Here is a 16,136-nt window from a genome sequence, read left to right as displayed (position 1 = left end):
TTTTGGCTGAAGCATATGTATTGCTCTTAAAGGCAGTTTTGGGTAAACAGCTATCAATTAGAGACATTTTACTTCATACTTTACAAGGCAATAACTAAACAAAATGACAAATGCATTAAAATGATCAAACAATGGAATTTCCATTGTATACTGTGCCATATTAACTATTCCTCAAAAAAATTCAAAAGTGTCCACTGATGTATTACAGGTATTTGTTTATAATAGAGATCTAGCAAACTGTAAGACATGCGTATTTCTCTTTTTCACCTGGTAAATCTTTGAGGGATAAAAGTTTTATTGGTGCAGAAAGAGACAGTATCTAGGTACTTACCATGCATGGAACATATATGGGTTTAACTCACGATTTATATACACAATGCTGCATTGCAAAACTACCTTGGAAATTTACTCGTGGCAGAAAACATGATCCCCTGCCCTTTGTTACAATGATTGATGATAAAGTAAAACCTAATTTTAAACTCACTTTTCAAAAAACTGTCTCTCCCATCAGCAGGTGTATAGATTTTGATATTTTGATGTATTTTAATGACCCATCAGATCTTTTTTTCAAGCAAGTTGAAAAAGTGAAAATTATAGGTCAGGGCTCTGACCTAAATTTCTCTGTTTATTCTTTCTTCCGAATCCTGGTCTTTTGTTCCAGGGCTTTGACTGGCTATTTGTTGGGGCAGGAAAATACTTTTTCCTGGTACATCTATTACCTTTACCAAAAGACTTCTGGACATCTCTGAGGTAACAGAGTGGCCTTTGAGACAGCTTGTGGTGGACACTGCACAGAAGGGGCAGTACTCTGATAGGAACAGATACTGTTGAGCCAGGGTATCTTCAGCAGGAAGTACTAAAAGGCTTAATATACATGTACATAGTTAAGATATAGATTTTGTGGAGGTCAGGATTGATAACATCACGTGGACTTTTTGCTTTTCTGATTTTTCTGCCAGGATTCCTGACCCCATTTTTGACTGCCTTTTCATGTGAACTACATAGCTGATGTCTGAGATACACTGTTTAATATTCCACAGATCAAAAAATGTGCCTAACGTATTTGGTCTTAACTAAGAAGACTGTGATGCAGAGGCCATATTTTTGATAGTCCAATAGTCTTTTCTGCCTTTAGTATCTCTTCAAGTAAGTCAGCCTCTGATGTCCCTCAGTTCTGAAAAGAACATCAGGTATAAACATGACTGATGGGATAGTAGATTGGACAAATACAGCATTAATTTGTGATGAGTTCTGTAATATGGTTCTCTATGCAAAAAAGTGGACTGAAATGTCAGCTTTCTTCCACCCACTCCAAAGAACACTATCATATTGACCTTTGATTAGCTTTTTGGGCCCAAAAGTGAGTATAAAATGGCAACACTCATTTGCCTACAAGGATACTCCTCATTCAATCTGTACTCATGCTGCAATAGATGGAAATACTAGTTTTACTTTGGGAAACAAGCTTGTTGAAGAGGGATGGAGGAAGAGAAAGGGAGAGAGAAAGAAAGAAGCAGGAGGAGAGAAGCAAGATGGAGAGATGAATGCTCCTTGGTTTTGTCGTTCATTGTGACGGAAATGTTCTTTTAATATACACTACTGACTTAGGAAGACTTGTCTTTCACATTCATTGCACAGGTGTCAAATCAAATTTTAACTTGCAATGTCTTGTGCACTGGAGCAAAGCTCATGTGACATTTTGTAACATAATGCAACATAAGGTAATAAATCATAGTGAAGTGAATAAAACCTCATTTTTGTGTATGTGTCTTGAGGAGGGGAAAGAACTAAATGGCACAGTGCTAATTTTATGGTGCTTCTCTCATTGTTAAGAATTTTTTTTTTTCTCTCTCCCTTGCTGAGGGACTATTTATCAAAATAGTTCTTCAAAGTAAAATTCTTTTTCACCTAATTTTTGCATATGTATTGTGCATCTAGTGGGTCACAAACTTTTAGAAGAAAATATAGGCTTGAGAGCTCAGTAAAACTCCTCTGAGTAACAAGACAGACTTTAAAGTGTATCAATCCCAGAAATAAACCTCCTTTCAGCTAAGTGAAAAATAATTAATCTGTTGTGCAGCTGTGGTTTCTGAAGCAGTACTGTAGGAAAATGAAAGTGCAATTCAGAGTGAGTTTGTTTTTCTTAGGTACATCAGTGAAGAATTGGAGTGCAAGTTTTGGGAAGAACTTTGTGGTGAGTAGGTCTGTCTTAGGTGGAAATAACCGAGATTAGTCTCCAGGAGGCCAGCAGCACTCCGCTCATGTGCCTAACTGCACTCACAATACCACACTCACTAAGAAGCATCTGCTGCCTGCATGTGGGGACTCTGCCTTTCCTTTGTGAGGGAAGTCTGTCATGTCAAAGGTGGACTGGAGTTTAAGAGACTTTCAGACAAAACTCTTTTGCTGGATGTTGGAGATACCGGCCTTGGGAGTGCTGTGATTGCTCCTAAGCACCCTAGAGAAGCATCACTTTTAGAAGGGCTATATGCTTAAATATTGCTCCATCTAAGCAAACAATCTCAAGGTGTGTTCCTCCTCACTTCTAGCTTGTCAAATGAAAAAATAAAAAAAGAAAATTGAATTTTTTTCCTTACTTTAGTTCAGAATTCAGGTAAGGACTATTGTGCATTGACATTTTATCATCATTTTAAGTGCAAGTTGTCAGTTGCAAGACATTGTGAACTTAAGTGATAATACAACATATAATATGACTGGTAAAGTTGTAAAATGAAAAATAAATTCAAAAAGGGAAAAAAAGAAAAGAGGTGCTGTAATTCCTGTCTGTAGGTATCCTGCTCTCTATTAATATAGAGTGTGCCTCTGAGAAAAAGTGATGTGACAAAGCAGAATTACTATTTGGAAAGTGATAAAAATTGCATAAAGCAAGTTCTGCATATATAAGCGTACTAAACAGTTCCTTGGAAGAACATGTAATCATTTAAAAGTATACATAATAGTTTTAAAGCAGTGGAATTCTTTTTACTATGAATTATTCATCTCCTGTACTCATCATGTAAAGGGTTGGTGACTTTTTTTATCAACAAAATACTTTTTATTGACACTAAGAACAGCATTTAATTGAACCTCTTTCCCCAGTTATCGTCAGAAAAGAGTTTACACTTGTGCTTTGGAAAAATGTTTTAGGAAGATTTATCAGACCTGCAAAAAAAGCTGTCCATGAACTAATGGAATTATGCTATCTTTGAATTCTCTCCACCAGAACCTAGAATGGTCACTAATTCCTTTCTTTGCTCTTTTGGTGTTTGCAAAGGGGTTCACTAAAGCCTGAATTGATATAATTATTGGCTTGGATTGTTAGAGATTTAGGCCAGATGGCTATGGGTTTCTAAAGTCCCAGTTGCTTGTGTTAGCTTTTCTAGTTTGCCTATAGGGTTTGGGGATCAGCAATTTGAAAGGGCTGCAAACTTGTAAAACAGTATTATTCATGGGGGCAGAATGTTCATCAGCGTGACCCAGTACTAAATACATTCATTATGGACATTTCTATTCTGCACAATTTGCCACACGGTGCTAGTTTGTGGAAGAAAAAAAGAAGAGACAATGGCTTATAAAATTCTTTTGAATGCTTAAAAAGAAGGAGAGTTCACACTGAGCCTCCTCTGCTTTCTTTTTCAGCAAAAACCTTCTTAGTGACTTTGGCTGAGCTCAGCTGAGAGTAAGTAAATTGGGCGAATAAGAGATTTGCTCTTTACATTTTTGGATATTCTGTGGGGGGAACATAAGAGAGGGAGAAGAGCAATGAAAGAGTGATCTATCCTTATGGACAATGCTAATAAAAAAATGGACAAAGATAGCAGAAAAACAAAGAGAAACACAGCAAGCCTGTGAATAAAATGATAAAAGCATGTGTAAAAAGGAAGTAGAAGTCACGTAAATAGATAATTTGAAATGAGAAGCATGCATCAGCTTCCATGTCCTGAATGCAGCCTGAAGCTTATGCACGGATCTGTAACATTTCTGGTGTGCACAAAATACATGCTCGACTCAGACATAAGATTGTATTTTTGTGTGCAAATGTGGGGGAGTGTAAATAGTTTTCTGCAACATCAGAGAGGGGAGGAATTTGTCATTTTCTAAACAGTCTGTCTTGTGGCTTCCTTTCCTTTAAAACACTTGGCATGTCGAACGTGTGCTTAGCACAGACTGTCACGGTGGAGCATGAAGTGCTGTTTCAAATAGGATGAAAAACATCATTTGAAGTAGCACTGGAACAGCAAATAAAAAAGCTCAGAGACAATTGCACACACGAACACACAGAGGAATGGGGCTCAGGCAGAGGCAGCTGCGCTGAGGGCAGAGATGCTGCAAGATGTAGCCGAGGAAGGACCGGAGAGTGCAAAATGTTCCTAACTTGGGCAGAAGGAGGACAGGTTTCGTGGAGTGGAGGTGCTCTCGCTGTGCTCCGGACAGGAGCACATATATTGGGAACATGCAGGTTATAGGTAAACAAGCAGCAAGAAGACGCTCTTGCGGCACGGATAGCAAGACGTCACCCCCAGCTCTTTTACTAAGCAAACCCACTTAAAAGCTCCCAGCGAGTTAAACAAGCGGGAACCTAAAAGTATGTAAATAAGGAGCGCGATCGCATTTCTCGTGGCAGGAAGGGGAGGAATTAAAATCACAAAACCCCTCTTGAAACTGCCATGAAAATTCGGAGGGTAGGGAGGAGAGACGTTGACTTAAAGTTCTCCACTAGTCATTTGTGCCCCCCAACCCCCATCCTTGGCGGAGAGCGGGTGCTGGCCGAGAGGCCGCCCCGCTTGCCCCCGGTCCCGCCCGCGCTCCCGGTCCCCCCGCCCCGGCGCGCCGTGCTGCGGGCCCCCTCCCATCCCCTCCCCTCCCCGGCTGATTGGCTGCACTGGGCTCAGCACAGGCCGGGCAGAAGCTTTGTCTGGGGACGTGGTGTGAAATTGCGGAGGATTTTAGGCTGGAGCCAGCGAGGGAGGGCGTTCAGTCCGGCGGCGAGTGCGGAGAGGGAGGGGACGACGGGCTCCAGCTCCATCCCGCCAGCTCCCGGCGGTCCCTGGATGCTAACGGCGGGAGAGTAGCACGCTGCCCCGGAACATCTCAACCTGGAAGAGGAGCGCTGAGTCAAATGAGAAAGCGTGGATTGCTTACAGATTGTATCTGGATGTCCCGGCACGGTGTGTATAAAAATAGCAAAAAGTTTTCTGATCTGTAAGTTATTAATACTTGGCTTGCTAGAAAAGGCGTTTTCAAGTTGGAAAGGTTCTGATGTGCTCTGGGTTTAAGGTACCGAAGGAAGGCAAAATAATTGCTTTTTAATTGCAAAAACTTACAAATGTGTCAAATCGGCGGTAAAATGCACTTTCTATTCATTTTTGCACTGATCATAATATCTTGCAATAATGCTGTGCTGGGCAAGAATTTGAAATACAGGATTTATGAGGAGCAGAAGGTTGGATCAGTAATTGCAAGACTATCGGAGGATGTTGCTGATGTTTTATTAAAAATGCCTAACCCTTCCTCAGTTCGGTTTCGAGCCATGCAGAGGGGAAATTCTCCCTTGCTTGTAGTCCGTGAGGATAATGGAGAAATCAGCATAGGAGCTAAAATTGATCGGGAACAACTATGCCAGAAAAACTTAAACTGCTCCATAGAGTTTGATGTGATCACTCTGCCCACTGAACATCTGCAGCTTTTCCATGTTGAAGTTGAAGTGCTGGATATTAATGACAACTCTCCGCAGTTTTCCAGAGCTCTTATCCCTATTGAGATATCAGAGAGTGCAGCTGTAGGAACTCGGATTCCTTTGGACAGTGCTTTTGATCCAGATGTGGGAGACAACTCCCTTCACACTTATTCCCTTTCTGCAAATGATTTTTTTAGCATTGATGTGAGAACCAGGACTGATGGTGCTAAGTATGCAGACCTGATCGTGGTTAGAGAGCTGGACCGTGAGTTGAAGTCGAGTTATGAACTCCAACTCACTGCCTCTGACAAAGGAGTGCCTCAGAGATCTGGGTCATCCCTACTGAAAATCAGCATTTCTGATTCCAATGACAACAGCCCTGTGTTTGAGCAGCAGTCGTATATTATCCAGCTCTTGGAAAACTCTCCCATTGGGACTTTGCTCATAGACCTCAATGCTACTGATCCAGATGAGGGCGCCAATGGGAAGGTCATGTACTCCTTTAGCAGTCATGTGTCTGCCAAAATTATAGAAACTTTTAGGATAGACCCAGAAAAAGGTCACCTGACCCTGCTGAAGCAAGTGGACTATGAAGTAACCAAATCTTATGAAATTGATGCTCAAGCTCAGGATATGGGGCCAAATTCTATTCCAGCTCACTGCAAAATTATAATTAAGGTTGTGGATGTGAATGACAACAAGCCAGAAATTAACTTAAATCTGATGTCCACAGAGAGAGAAGAGGTAGCTTACATTTCTGAAGGGTCACCCCTGGACACCTTTGTTGCCCTGGTCAGAGTGCAAGACAAGGACTCTGGTGTGAATGGAGAGATCGTTTGTAAGCTCCACGGGCATGGCCACTTTAAACTTCAAAAGACTTATGAAAATAACTATTTAATCTTGACTAATGCCACTCTAGATAGGGAAAAGAGATCTGAATACAGTTTGACTGTAATAGCAGAGGACAAGGGAATGCCAAGTCTCTCCACAGTGAAACACTTTACTGTCCAAATCAGTGATGAAAATGACAACCCACCCCGCTTCCAAACAAACAGATACGAAGTTGTTATCTTGGAAAATAACTCTCCCGGAGCATACATCACATCAGTCACAGCCACAGACCCAGATCTAGGCGACAATGGGCAGGTGACATACACTATTTTGGAGAACTCTGTTTTGGGAAGTTCTATAACCACCTATGTGACCATTGATCCCTCTAATGGGGCGATCTATGCCCTGCGGACCTTTGATCATGAAGAAGTAAATCAAATTGCCTTCGTGGTCCAAGCTAGGGATGGAGGGAGCCAGCAGCTTGTTAGCAACACCACGGTTGTACTCACCATCATTGATGAAAATGATAATGCTCCTGTCATCGTGGGGCCAGCGCTGCACAACAGCACAGCAGAAATCTCAATCCCTAAAGATGCTGAAATTGGCTTTCTTGTCACCAGGATAAGGGCTACAGACAGAGACTCTGGTATGAACTCTGAACTCAGCTGCTCCATAGCAGCTGACAAGGAAAACAGCATCTTTGTGATGGATCCCCAAACTTGTGACATCTCTATCAATGTGAGTGTTGAATCAGTTCCAGTAAAACAATGGGAGGTTTTAGTGATAGTCCAGGATAAAGGCAGCCCTCAGCTTAGTACTAAAGCTCTTCTGAAATGTACCATTTTGGAGCATGTTTATTCATTTTCAAGCACCGAAGCAACTTTGGTAAGCCAACCCTCCCTGGACATCTCCATGATAACGATTATATCCTTAGGATCAATATGTGCTGTGTTGTTGGTTATTATGGTTATCTTTGCTACGAGGTGCAATCGAGAGAAAAAGGACACCAGGTCTTACAACTGTCGTGTGGCTGAATCAACCTACCAGCACCATCCAAAACGTCCCTCCAGGCAGATCCACAAAGGGGACATAACACTGGTGCCAACGGTTAATGGCACTCTACCCATCAGATCTCACCACAGAGCTTCGCCGTCATCGTCCCCAGCCCTGGAGAGGGGTCAAATGAGCAGCCGGCAGAGCCACCACAGCCACCAATCACTGAACAGCCTGGTGACCATCTCCTCGAATCACGTGCCCGAAAATTTCTCCCTCGAGCTCACCCATGCTACACCGGCTGTTGAGGTAAGGTCCAGACCTTGTTTTTGCACATCCATTTATGCAGGCAGTCATTTGGGAGCATACACATACCCCTGCATGCAATCTGTGAGAGCAAGAGACAGTCAGGTCTATGCTTCATGGGAATATGTTGTGGATTTCTCTTCAATGTCATAGCTTTTCAGTTTTAGTCCAATATCAACAGAGTCCATTACCCTGGGGAGCAGGGTTAAATCTATTGTTAATTGCATTATTCCTTGGTTCTTCTCTGTAAAGTCAAAACAATGGAGTGGAACATAGTGCTCTGCACTGGTTAACTGTTCACTCTTTCTTCCTTGCCTTCCCTCTCCCTCTGTACAGCTCCATCTGAGAAGAGTGCCTGAGTATTTATATTCAAGAACAATCCAGGAAACTCTTTTATTAATGGAGGTGAAGAACTAAAAGGTTCTGACACAGTTTGAGTACAGCTGTTGTAAAATATGATCACTGTGTCTCAAACTCCCAAAGTTTTTACTGGAAATTCTGGGTCATGGCTTAAATAAATAATATCTGCGTCCTGGTAATTCTTTACATGTAAAGCAAAGCCATTTTGTTTTGAATAAGGATCCTAGAATGATAAAGGCTTGATTCTAATATATTAAACCAAAACAAAACTCTACCTCTGTTTAAGTGCTTGTTTTACTTGTTAAGGAATTAATTATTATGAGTTAAGAAGCTAATGAACAGCAGTGAACTTCTTCATTGTACAGAGTCTTCAGATGTTTCCCATGTCAGACACTACACTACCAAATAATCTGTTGTACTGCATTATATATGTGCAGGAATTTGATTTAATTAAATCCTAAAGGAGAAAAAATAAACCACAAACAAACCTGAGAAGCACATTAGTGGTTTTAAAGCTAGGAGCTTGAGCTTTTATTTCAAGGAATCAGTCTTTTCACCTTTTCTTTAGCAGGTTTCTCAGCTTCTCTCCATGCTTCACCAGGGCCAATATCAACCAAGGCCAAGTTTTCGAGGCAACAAGTATTCCAGAAGCTATAGGTAAGAATCCAGACTGTTCTGCTACATATGAATGTACACAGATCAGAAAATACAGACATGTATTTTTAAACAAAAAGTGGACTATAACATACTTGATATAATATAGTTCTCCACAATTCTCTTTACAGATATGCCCTGCAAGATATGGATAAATTCAGCTTGAAAGACAGTGGGCGGGGTGATAGTGAAGCTGGAGACAGTGATTATGATTTGGGGAGAGAGTCTCCAATTGACAGACTTCTTGGGGAAGGATTCAGTGACCTTTTCCTTGCAGATGGGAGAATTCCTGCAGGTAAGAGCACAATGGCAGCTGAGCAGTTTATTTACAGTACTGCCTGGCTGTCACTTTGATAAAACTACTACTGAGAAAGCAAAAATTCTTTAGCTTTCAAGTCCTGTGTTTTCTTCCTTTTTTTACTCTGCTTCTTGATAAATACTGAGTTGAAGCCTTGACAGTGAAACTTCAGATAAAATTCCAAATCTACCCAGAGCAATGCCTACTTTTTTTGTTACTCACATCTTGAGCTGGCTCCAGATTCCTCCTAAAAGTATGATCTGCTCCAAGTTCTTAGACTTTTAGTGACTGGGTGGATGTTTTTGCAAAGCCAGGCAGTTGTGGTTTGTTAAAAATACAGTGAACTATAATTTGGGAGATAAGTTTTCCACAGTGGATTTGATCCATATGATACAAACTTTTACCATTTAGAAATTGAGGGTGAAAGTGGACTGGAAATATGGATGGAGAAGAAAGAAAAGTGTTCTTCCCACTGAAAAATGAACTTGAGTGGCAAGGGAAGGATCTAAATATGTCCCAGATTTTAAATCTTGCAACCCTAATTTCTGGAAGAAAGAGCTTAAGAGGTACAGTTCAGGGGCAGAGGGCAGAAAAGAAAATAAATTAGAAAAGGGTGAGTGGCAGTCGGATAAACACAGATATACATATTCATGTGTATGAGGTATTGCTTTTAAATTTATGCCCAAATAAAAGTTAAATAAAAGGTCATGGGAATTCATGCTTAGTATAGATAGAAGAATTCTGTGATTACTTTAATAATTATACAGCCTCTGGTTGTACCCTAGATCTTGCTCTTACTTGAGATCATACTAGGTTTTCTCTGTATAACCAGAGGGCCAGATAATTTCAGTAGGATTCACTGAACCAAGTTTATAAATTTAACAAGTTTAGTAAAGTAATTTTATATGTGGAGACCCTTTGCTTTGGGGGGTGGTGCAGCACATGGCCCTCCTAAAGTGACCCCCATGTATTAACCAGGTCTTTTACACTAGGCAAGACAGAATGCCAAAAGTTCAAATTGTTTTTCTTATACATTTTAACTTTAAAATTTTCTGTGCATATTTTGCTCCAGTTTAGGTCTTGTATCACATACCCAGCTATTTACCTACCTCCTCAAATGTGCTCAAAACTGGAGGCCTTGAAGGGTTACTCTGTTTTCAGAATCTTTAACCTAAATCTGGAGTCCTAATATATTTTTATCCTCATCCTCCCTAACTCCTACTACTTATTCCTCTGCCAGCTAGCATGAGACATGTCTCATTCTCTCCTATGCTTTAGCAAGGAGGCAGGGAGGGATCTCCTGGAGCTCTCTGTTGCCTGGGGAACTTCAAGTGCAATGGTGTTTGCACTGGCATCCAGCCCTGCTGCTGTGAAGGAAGAGCGATCCCTTTACAGTGGGCAGCTAGGGGCTGCCAGCAGACAGGAATGGTTGTCCTCTTAGCTGGCTGAAATGCCCATGACCCATTTTCAGTTCTTACAATTCCTTCTCTAAACAGTAAGCCAAAGGATAGGATTTCCAAAAATGCCAGGCTAATTACATTCAAAGTAAGGGAAACTCCTCTCAGTGCAGACGGAACCTGGTTGGGCTATCAAGATTGGTATTTAATCTTACCTGGATGTCCATTTACTGCTATGCATGGCCTTAATCCTTCATATAAGTCTGTTGAACCTGCTCAAATGAGACCTGAATTGATCTACAACCTCAGTATAAGAAAAGGAAAAGAAAACTTCCTGAAGGTTTCCTGTTCTCCATTTCGAAAGGTTTCTGCATTGTCAGTCTGGACACAGGCAAAAATGCTGTGGGAAGGCCCTTTCAGTTCATCTGTTTAAGGTGGAACAAAAAAGGAACGGAGCCAGTCCCTCAAAAGTCCACAAATTACATGATCAGAAAGTTCAATAACTGTCCTTGAAAGACTTGTTTATTTTTCTTTTTAAATCTTAACCAACAAGCATTAAATTTGGGGGGGAGGGGGGGAATGGGACAGGGAGGAGGGGAAGAAAAAAAGGAGAAAGAAAAAGCTGCTGTGCATCTGGACATTTTTAAATTTATAGCTGATTTAAGGAGAGATTGTGTCACCATTCAGTTACTTCAGAGTATCTTTTGATTTTGTGTTCAGGGACATCAGAATTTATTATTTTAAACCAAAACCATTCCTGAGAACAGAAGTTAGAAAACTGACGCTGAGACAAACTTTGCTGCTAATGAAATGCTAGACCACTGAAAGTATCAAATTAATTTAAAGGAGTCTTAAAGGAGTTTTCTTATTTAGAAGTGTAATCCTCACCTTCTGGGATGACTTGAGAACTGGTCACGGATCACTTAGATGTCTTTTGACACTTCTAACTCTTGGGCATTTTCTGTAAAACATCATACATGGGAACAAACACTTGCAGGCATTTCAGTCACTTGTATCAAAACTTGAGCCACTGATATATTCTAGTTTGCTTTGTCTGTTTGAAACTTCCTGGATCAGCAGTTATTTTGCAATAGATTGTGCAATATCCAGGCTGCTGTCTGAGCTTGTAATCTTGAAGAAATTCATACTGTTGCATGCATGACACAGAGAAAGTTTATGCTCACAGGAATGGAAAGGCCATTAGGAAAGCAAACAATATGATAGGCTGTGTAAAGTGCAAAAATAAATAGTGCTGACAGTACGAAAGCACTATTATAAATCACTGGTACATCCTAAATTGAAATACTCTGTTCAATTCTGCTTACATCACTACAAAAAGATTTTTTGATAAACAGAGTGGATCCAGAGCCAGATGGGAAGTGTATTGAGGGAGCAAGGAAAACTTCCAGGGCATGACTGCAAACATTTCTTATGTTGTTAGTATATACTGAGAAAGAACATGAAACTCTATCCTGTGTGGGGTAATCTAACCATTAAGTGACTAGGGCAGGAGTTTCTTATGGTCAAAATATGCATAATGTAAAGAGTCTGTAATTTCTGAAAGCTGTCTTTTGAAGTTGGTAACTCAAATCTGTTAGGGCCCCAGCAGCACCCAGATCTTCTCCAGCAGATCTGGCAGGCACACAGACACCCAGCCTGAGGCGAGGCTTTGTGTCCTACAATCAGTTCCCTTTGGAGTGGAAAATTTAGTGTCTCTCCTGGCACATCCCTGTCTGCAGATCTGTCAAATTGGGCTTCTCATGTCTCTGCTTCCAGGAACCATTCTCAGACCTCTTAGAATGTTTGCAGAAAACTCTTGCAGTGCCCCTTGGTGGGCCAGTGTGGATAAGTGTAACTCTCAGGGTTCCAGTCATTTGCCCCATCTTATTGCTTCTACCTGAGAGACATCAATAAACCAAGAAGCTGAGAGAGCAGGTCTGTTGTCTTCTGCTCTTCAGAAGCCCTCATGAATGACCTCAATTCCCATCCAGTGGGTTCGAGCCCTCCTTGTGCCAAAGCCTGAGCCAGCATGGGCCAGGAACCTGAGCTACAGAGCTGCAAGTACACTTGAGAGTTTAAATCCAGTATAAGCACCAGAGTCACACAGACTGGGAATTAGACCCAAGGTATTCTGATAGTGGATTAAGATTTAACTGATTTAGTTAAAAAGGTAATATGGCAGTAGATCATCTGGAGTTCTACATACACGTCAGAACAAAGGAGTTTAATGGAAAAGGAGATCCCTCTGCATGTTATTATTCTTTGTTCTTTATTTCCCCTGTCCATTTATTCCCACTTTATTGCTCTGAATTGCCTCACTAGTTGCACGTGGAAGACTTGTCTAAAACTCGAGTGCTTGGAGGTAGAAATTTCTTCCTTTTATTTTATATTTTTTAATGAGCTAGAACTGTACAAAGGGCTTGTATGGCTTCAAGCCACAAGTGCTTGTTTTTCCATCTGGGATTTACATGTTTATCTTCAGCCTTAGGTAAGAGATTGCATTACTGTCTTATATTAACTGCTTTGGTTGTTCTTGTTCTTGGCAGTGGAGGTACCCAGACCATTTGTATTTGCCACCTTCCTGCACACAGAAGGTGAAACCGAACACCAGATTTGAACATCCCTGGGGAAGTTCAGTCCTGGTGTCAGGAGTCCATGTGAGTGCAGGTGCTGTGTGCAGCAGGAGGGGATGCTCACTGTCATGTCTCTCTTGCAGCGATGCGGCTATGCACGGAGGAGTGCAGGGTCCTGGGCCACTCTGACCAGTGCTGGATGCCACCACTGCCCTCTCCCTCCTCTGACTACAGAAGCAACATGTTCATCCCTGGGGAGGAGTTCCAGTCACCCCAGCAGCACCTGCATCAGCAGCATCATCAGGGCCTCGAGGAGGATGCCCAGGCAGCTGATGCCGGTGAGAAGAAGAAGAGTTTTTCAACATTTGGGAAGGATTGCCAGAGTGAGGAGGAATCAGGGGACACCTGCACCTCCTCCCTCCTCTCTGAAATGAGCAGCGTCTTCCAGCGCCTGCTGCCTACCTCGTTGGACGCCTACACGGAGTGCAATGAGATGGATCGCTCCAACTCGTTGGAGCGCAGAAAGGGACATTTGCCAGCCAAGACTGTAAATTATCCACCAGGGGTGGCAGCCTGGGCAGCCAGCACACATTTCCAAAACCCTGCCAACAATGGGCCCACTCTGGGGACTCACTCGGGAGTGCAGCCTTCGTCCAAATGGCTGCCAGCCATGGAGGAGATCCCGGAGAATTACGAAGAAGATGATTTTGACAACGTGCTCAACCACCTCAGCGATGGCAAACATGAACTCATGGATGCCAGTGAGCTGGTGGCAGAAATTAACAAGCTGCTGCAAGATGTCCGGCAGAACTAATTGTTTCAAAAGCCTATTTTTCCATATTTATGGAAAACTGGAAGGGAAAAAAAAGAATAAAAAATAGACTGAGAAGATCTGGCATTGCCAACTAGTTGCATTTATCATAAATGTGTCTGTGTATGTTGAATATTAAAATACTGTATTTTCGTATGTACACAATGCAAGTGTGATTATCTGTATTTTAAAAATACATTTGTACCTTATATTTATGTGTAATTTAACAAATAAATTTTATTTTTTTACACCCGAAGCAAGCATGTTTTCCTAAATGTATATAGATGGTACCACCCTTGTCAAACCTAGTTAAAAAAAAAAAAGGAGGGCAATTGTTTTCCCATATTATTTCTTTCAAATGTTTCAAATACAAATTCAAAGCACTGAAAAAGTTATGCAAATGTTAGTTTCAGTAAATGATGCAACACCTTGTTGCAATGTTTTATTCTTATAATAAAGAACTGTAACTCCCATGAAACCTAAAATGTCCTTTTTTATTTTGATGCTTTTGGTCTATAGAATCATTTTCTCATTTAATTAATGGATTATTGCAGGCTGAGGTGTTCCTGTCTTTGGCACGTAAGTGTTTTCCCCAGTGAGGAAATCATGGAGTTCAGTGCTGGGTCTTCCACTATGATTTCTGCAAAAAAGTAAATTTGTTGTGCTGTTGTTACATTGCAGAGCCAGTTGAAGTCAGTGGTGTATACAATAAAATCAGCTTTTCTGACCTCAAGCTGAATTCTGAATTTATGTAAATACAAAAATTGCAAAGAACTGCTTTATCCTTGTAAATGACACCAAAATAAAAGGAATGTTACATCTTCAAGAAAAACAGCTATATTTTGCCTCTGCAAAGCAGCTATATTTTTATATTGGCTATATTCTCTGTTTTAAGTGTGCCTGTCTTCTATTTGCATAGTACAGAAATGCTTGAACTTCCTAGAAAAGAGCGAACCTGCAAGTACATTCACTCTGACTGCATCCCATCCTTCCGTAGTGGGGCTTCTCCCTGTCTTGAAGCTCAGTGAAAAATCATTTAGATTGTGCTGCCATTGCCACAGTGGGGCAATGTAAGTAATATTGCTCAGATAAATGTCAGTGTGGTCCTTTTAGTTCCTTTTTTCAAAACTGTTTTTCGTTAGCCTGTCATACACAAAGAGATCGTTGTAGTAGTAAACAAATGGATTTTACAGTTGAGAAACATGGGTGCGTTTAGAACCCCCAGTTCTCATTTCAGGAGTATTAAGAGATGGCCATAAAAAGTTGTATTTTGGGCATTTTATGCAGATGCGTATTTTATAGGATATGTATTTTTTGCCAGAACTGTGAAAAACTGTTGGAATAATCCAAGTCAACCTGGGTTTAAAACCAATACATTTGTTCTGGAGAATTGCACTTGTATCTTATAAAATAATTTTTTTATGTTGGATACAAAAATTCCTAATTAATGTTACCCCAAAAAACCAAGAATTTTGTTGCATGCATAAGCTTCATTTGTTTTCTTTGTATGCCTGGCAACTTTAATCTCCTTACTGGTTTCACAGTGCTGTAGATGGGACATTTGAAGATGTGTAGGCATTTGCTGACACCTCAACAATGGAGAGATTCTCAACTTGTTTACACATCAGGAGGTCATGCTATGCTTTACTGGTTAGAAATACCAGGACCTCACATTGGGAGGTTTGTTACAGCACCTTTGAGTGCAAACAGGACTTCAGTCTCATTGAGCTGCTGTGACTGGGAGGAAGTTGTAATACCTTACTAAATATTTGACACCTCTTCCCTGTTTTTACCCTTCATTCCTACTAATAGGCATTATTGGCCTCACAAGCCTCACCTGAGTCTTATTCTCCCACTTCCCCTCACTCCAAGGGCTCGGACTGGAGCAGGCAGCTCTTCTATGAGTATTTGTCCTCTTTTGGCTCTCAGAGTCGACCTGGGACTGACTTTATAGTTGTGCTTCCAAGCCATATCCAGCTGCTGCTGATGGGAGTCCTTGGATCCTCATCCTGGTTTGTTGCCTTGGCATGCTGAGGGCTGACAATAGATCCCTTTGCCAGCACCTCGCTCAACCTGCTGCATCCAGGTTCTGTAGGGTTGCACTTTGTCAGTGCGGGTACTGCTCATGTTGGGATTGCTCTCAGCTCCTGGTCTCCTTGATGCTTTAAAACAGCAAGATCAGGCTGACTCTGAAGCCAGGATGCTGTAGCAGTCCTAAAGTTCACAAGGGCATAAC

The 16,136-nt window shown here is 41.3% G+C and overlaps 1 protein-coding gene across 2 annotated transcripts; it reads left to right on the top strand.

Moving 5' to 3' along the window:
- The first annotated feature begins 4,989 nt into the window (after positions 1–4,989).
- PCDH18 (protocadherin 18) lies at positions 4,990–14,861 on the top strand. 2 transcript variants are annotated; one of them, XM_069012679.1, is made up of 4 exons: positions 4,990–7,810; positions 8,739–8,824; positions 8,953–9,116; positions 13,233–14,861. In XM_069012679.1, the coding sequence occupies exons 1-4, from the start codon at positions 5,327–5,329 to the stop codon at positions 13,901–13,903; spliced, it is 3,405 nt and encodes a 1,134-aa protein (XP_068868780.1). In that variant the 5' UTR covers positions 4,990–5,326; the 3' UTR covers positions 13,904–14,861. The 2 variants fall into 2 exon arrangements, with proteins under 2 accessions (XP_068868780.1, XP_068868779.1); XM_069012678.1 differs by having other exon boundaries at positions 8,736–8,824.
- The last annotated feature ends 1,275 nt before the right edge of the window (positions 14,862–16,136 follow it).

This window comes from Aphelocoma coerulescens, chromosome 4 (assembly GCF_041296385.1).
Source record: "Aphelocoma coerulescens isolate FSJ_1873_10779 chromosome 4, UR_Acoe_1.0, whole genome shotgun sequence".
Lineage (NCBI taxonomy): Eukaryota > Metazoa > Chordata > Aves > Passeriformes > Corvidae > Aphelocoma > Aphelocoma coerulescens.
The sequence above is the reverse complement of the archived record's forward strand: the minus strand, read 5'-3'. Positions and strand labels throughout refer to the sequence as shown.

Bases quoted from the DNA above. Each gene is read 5' to 3' on its own strand.
- PCDH18 (XM_069012678.1), top strand. From the start codon at position 5,327: ATGTGTCAAATCGGCGGTAAAATGCACTTTCTATTCATTTTTGCACTG. The intron at 8,825-8,952 runs GTAAGAATCCAG...TTCTCTTTACAG, and splicing joins AAGTATTCCAGAAGCTATAG to ATATGCCCTGCAAGATATGG. The intron at 9,117-13,232 runs GTAAGAGCACAA...TCTCTCTTGCAG, and splicing joins AGATGGGAGAATTCCTGCAG to CGATGCGGCTATGCACGGAG.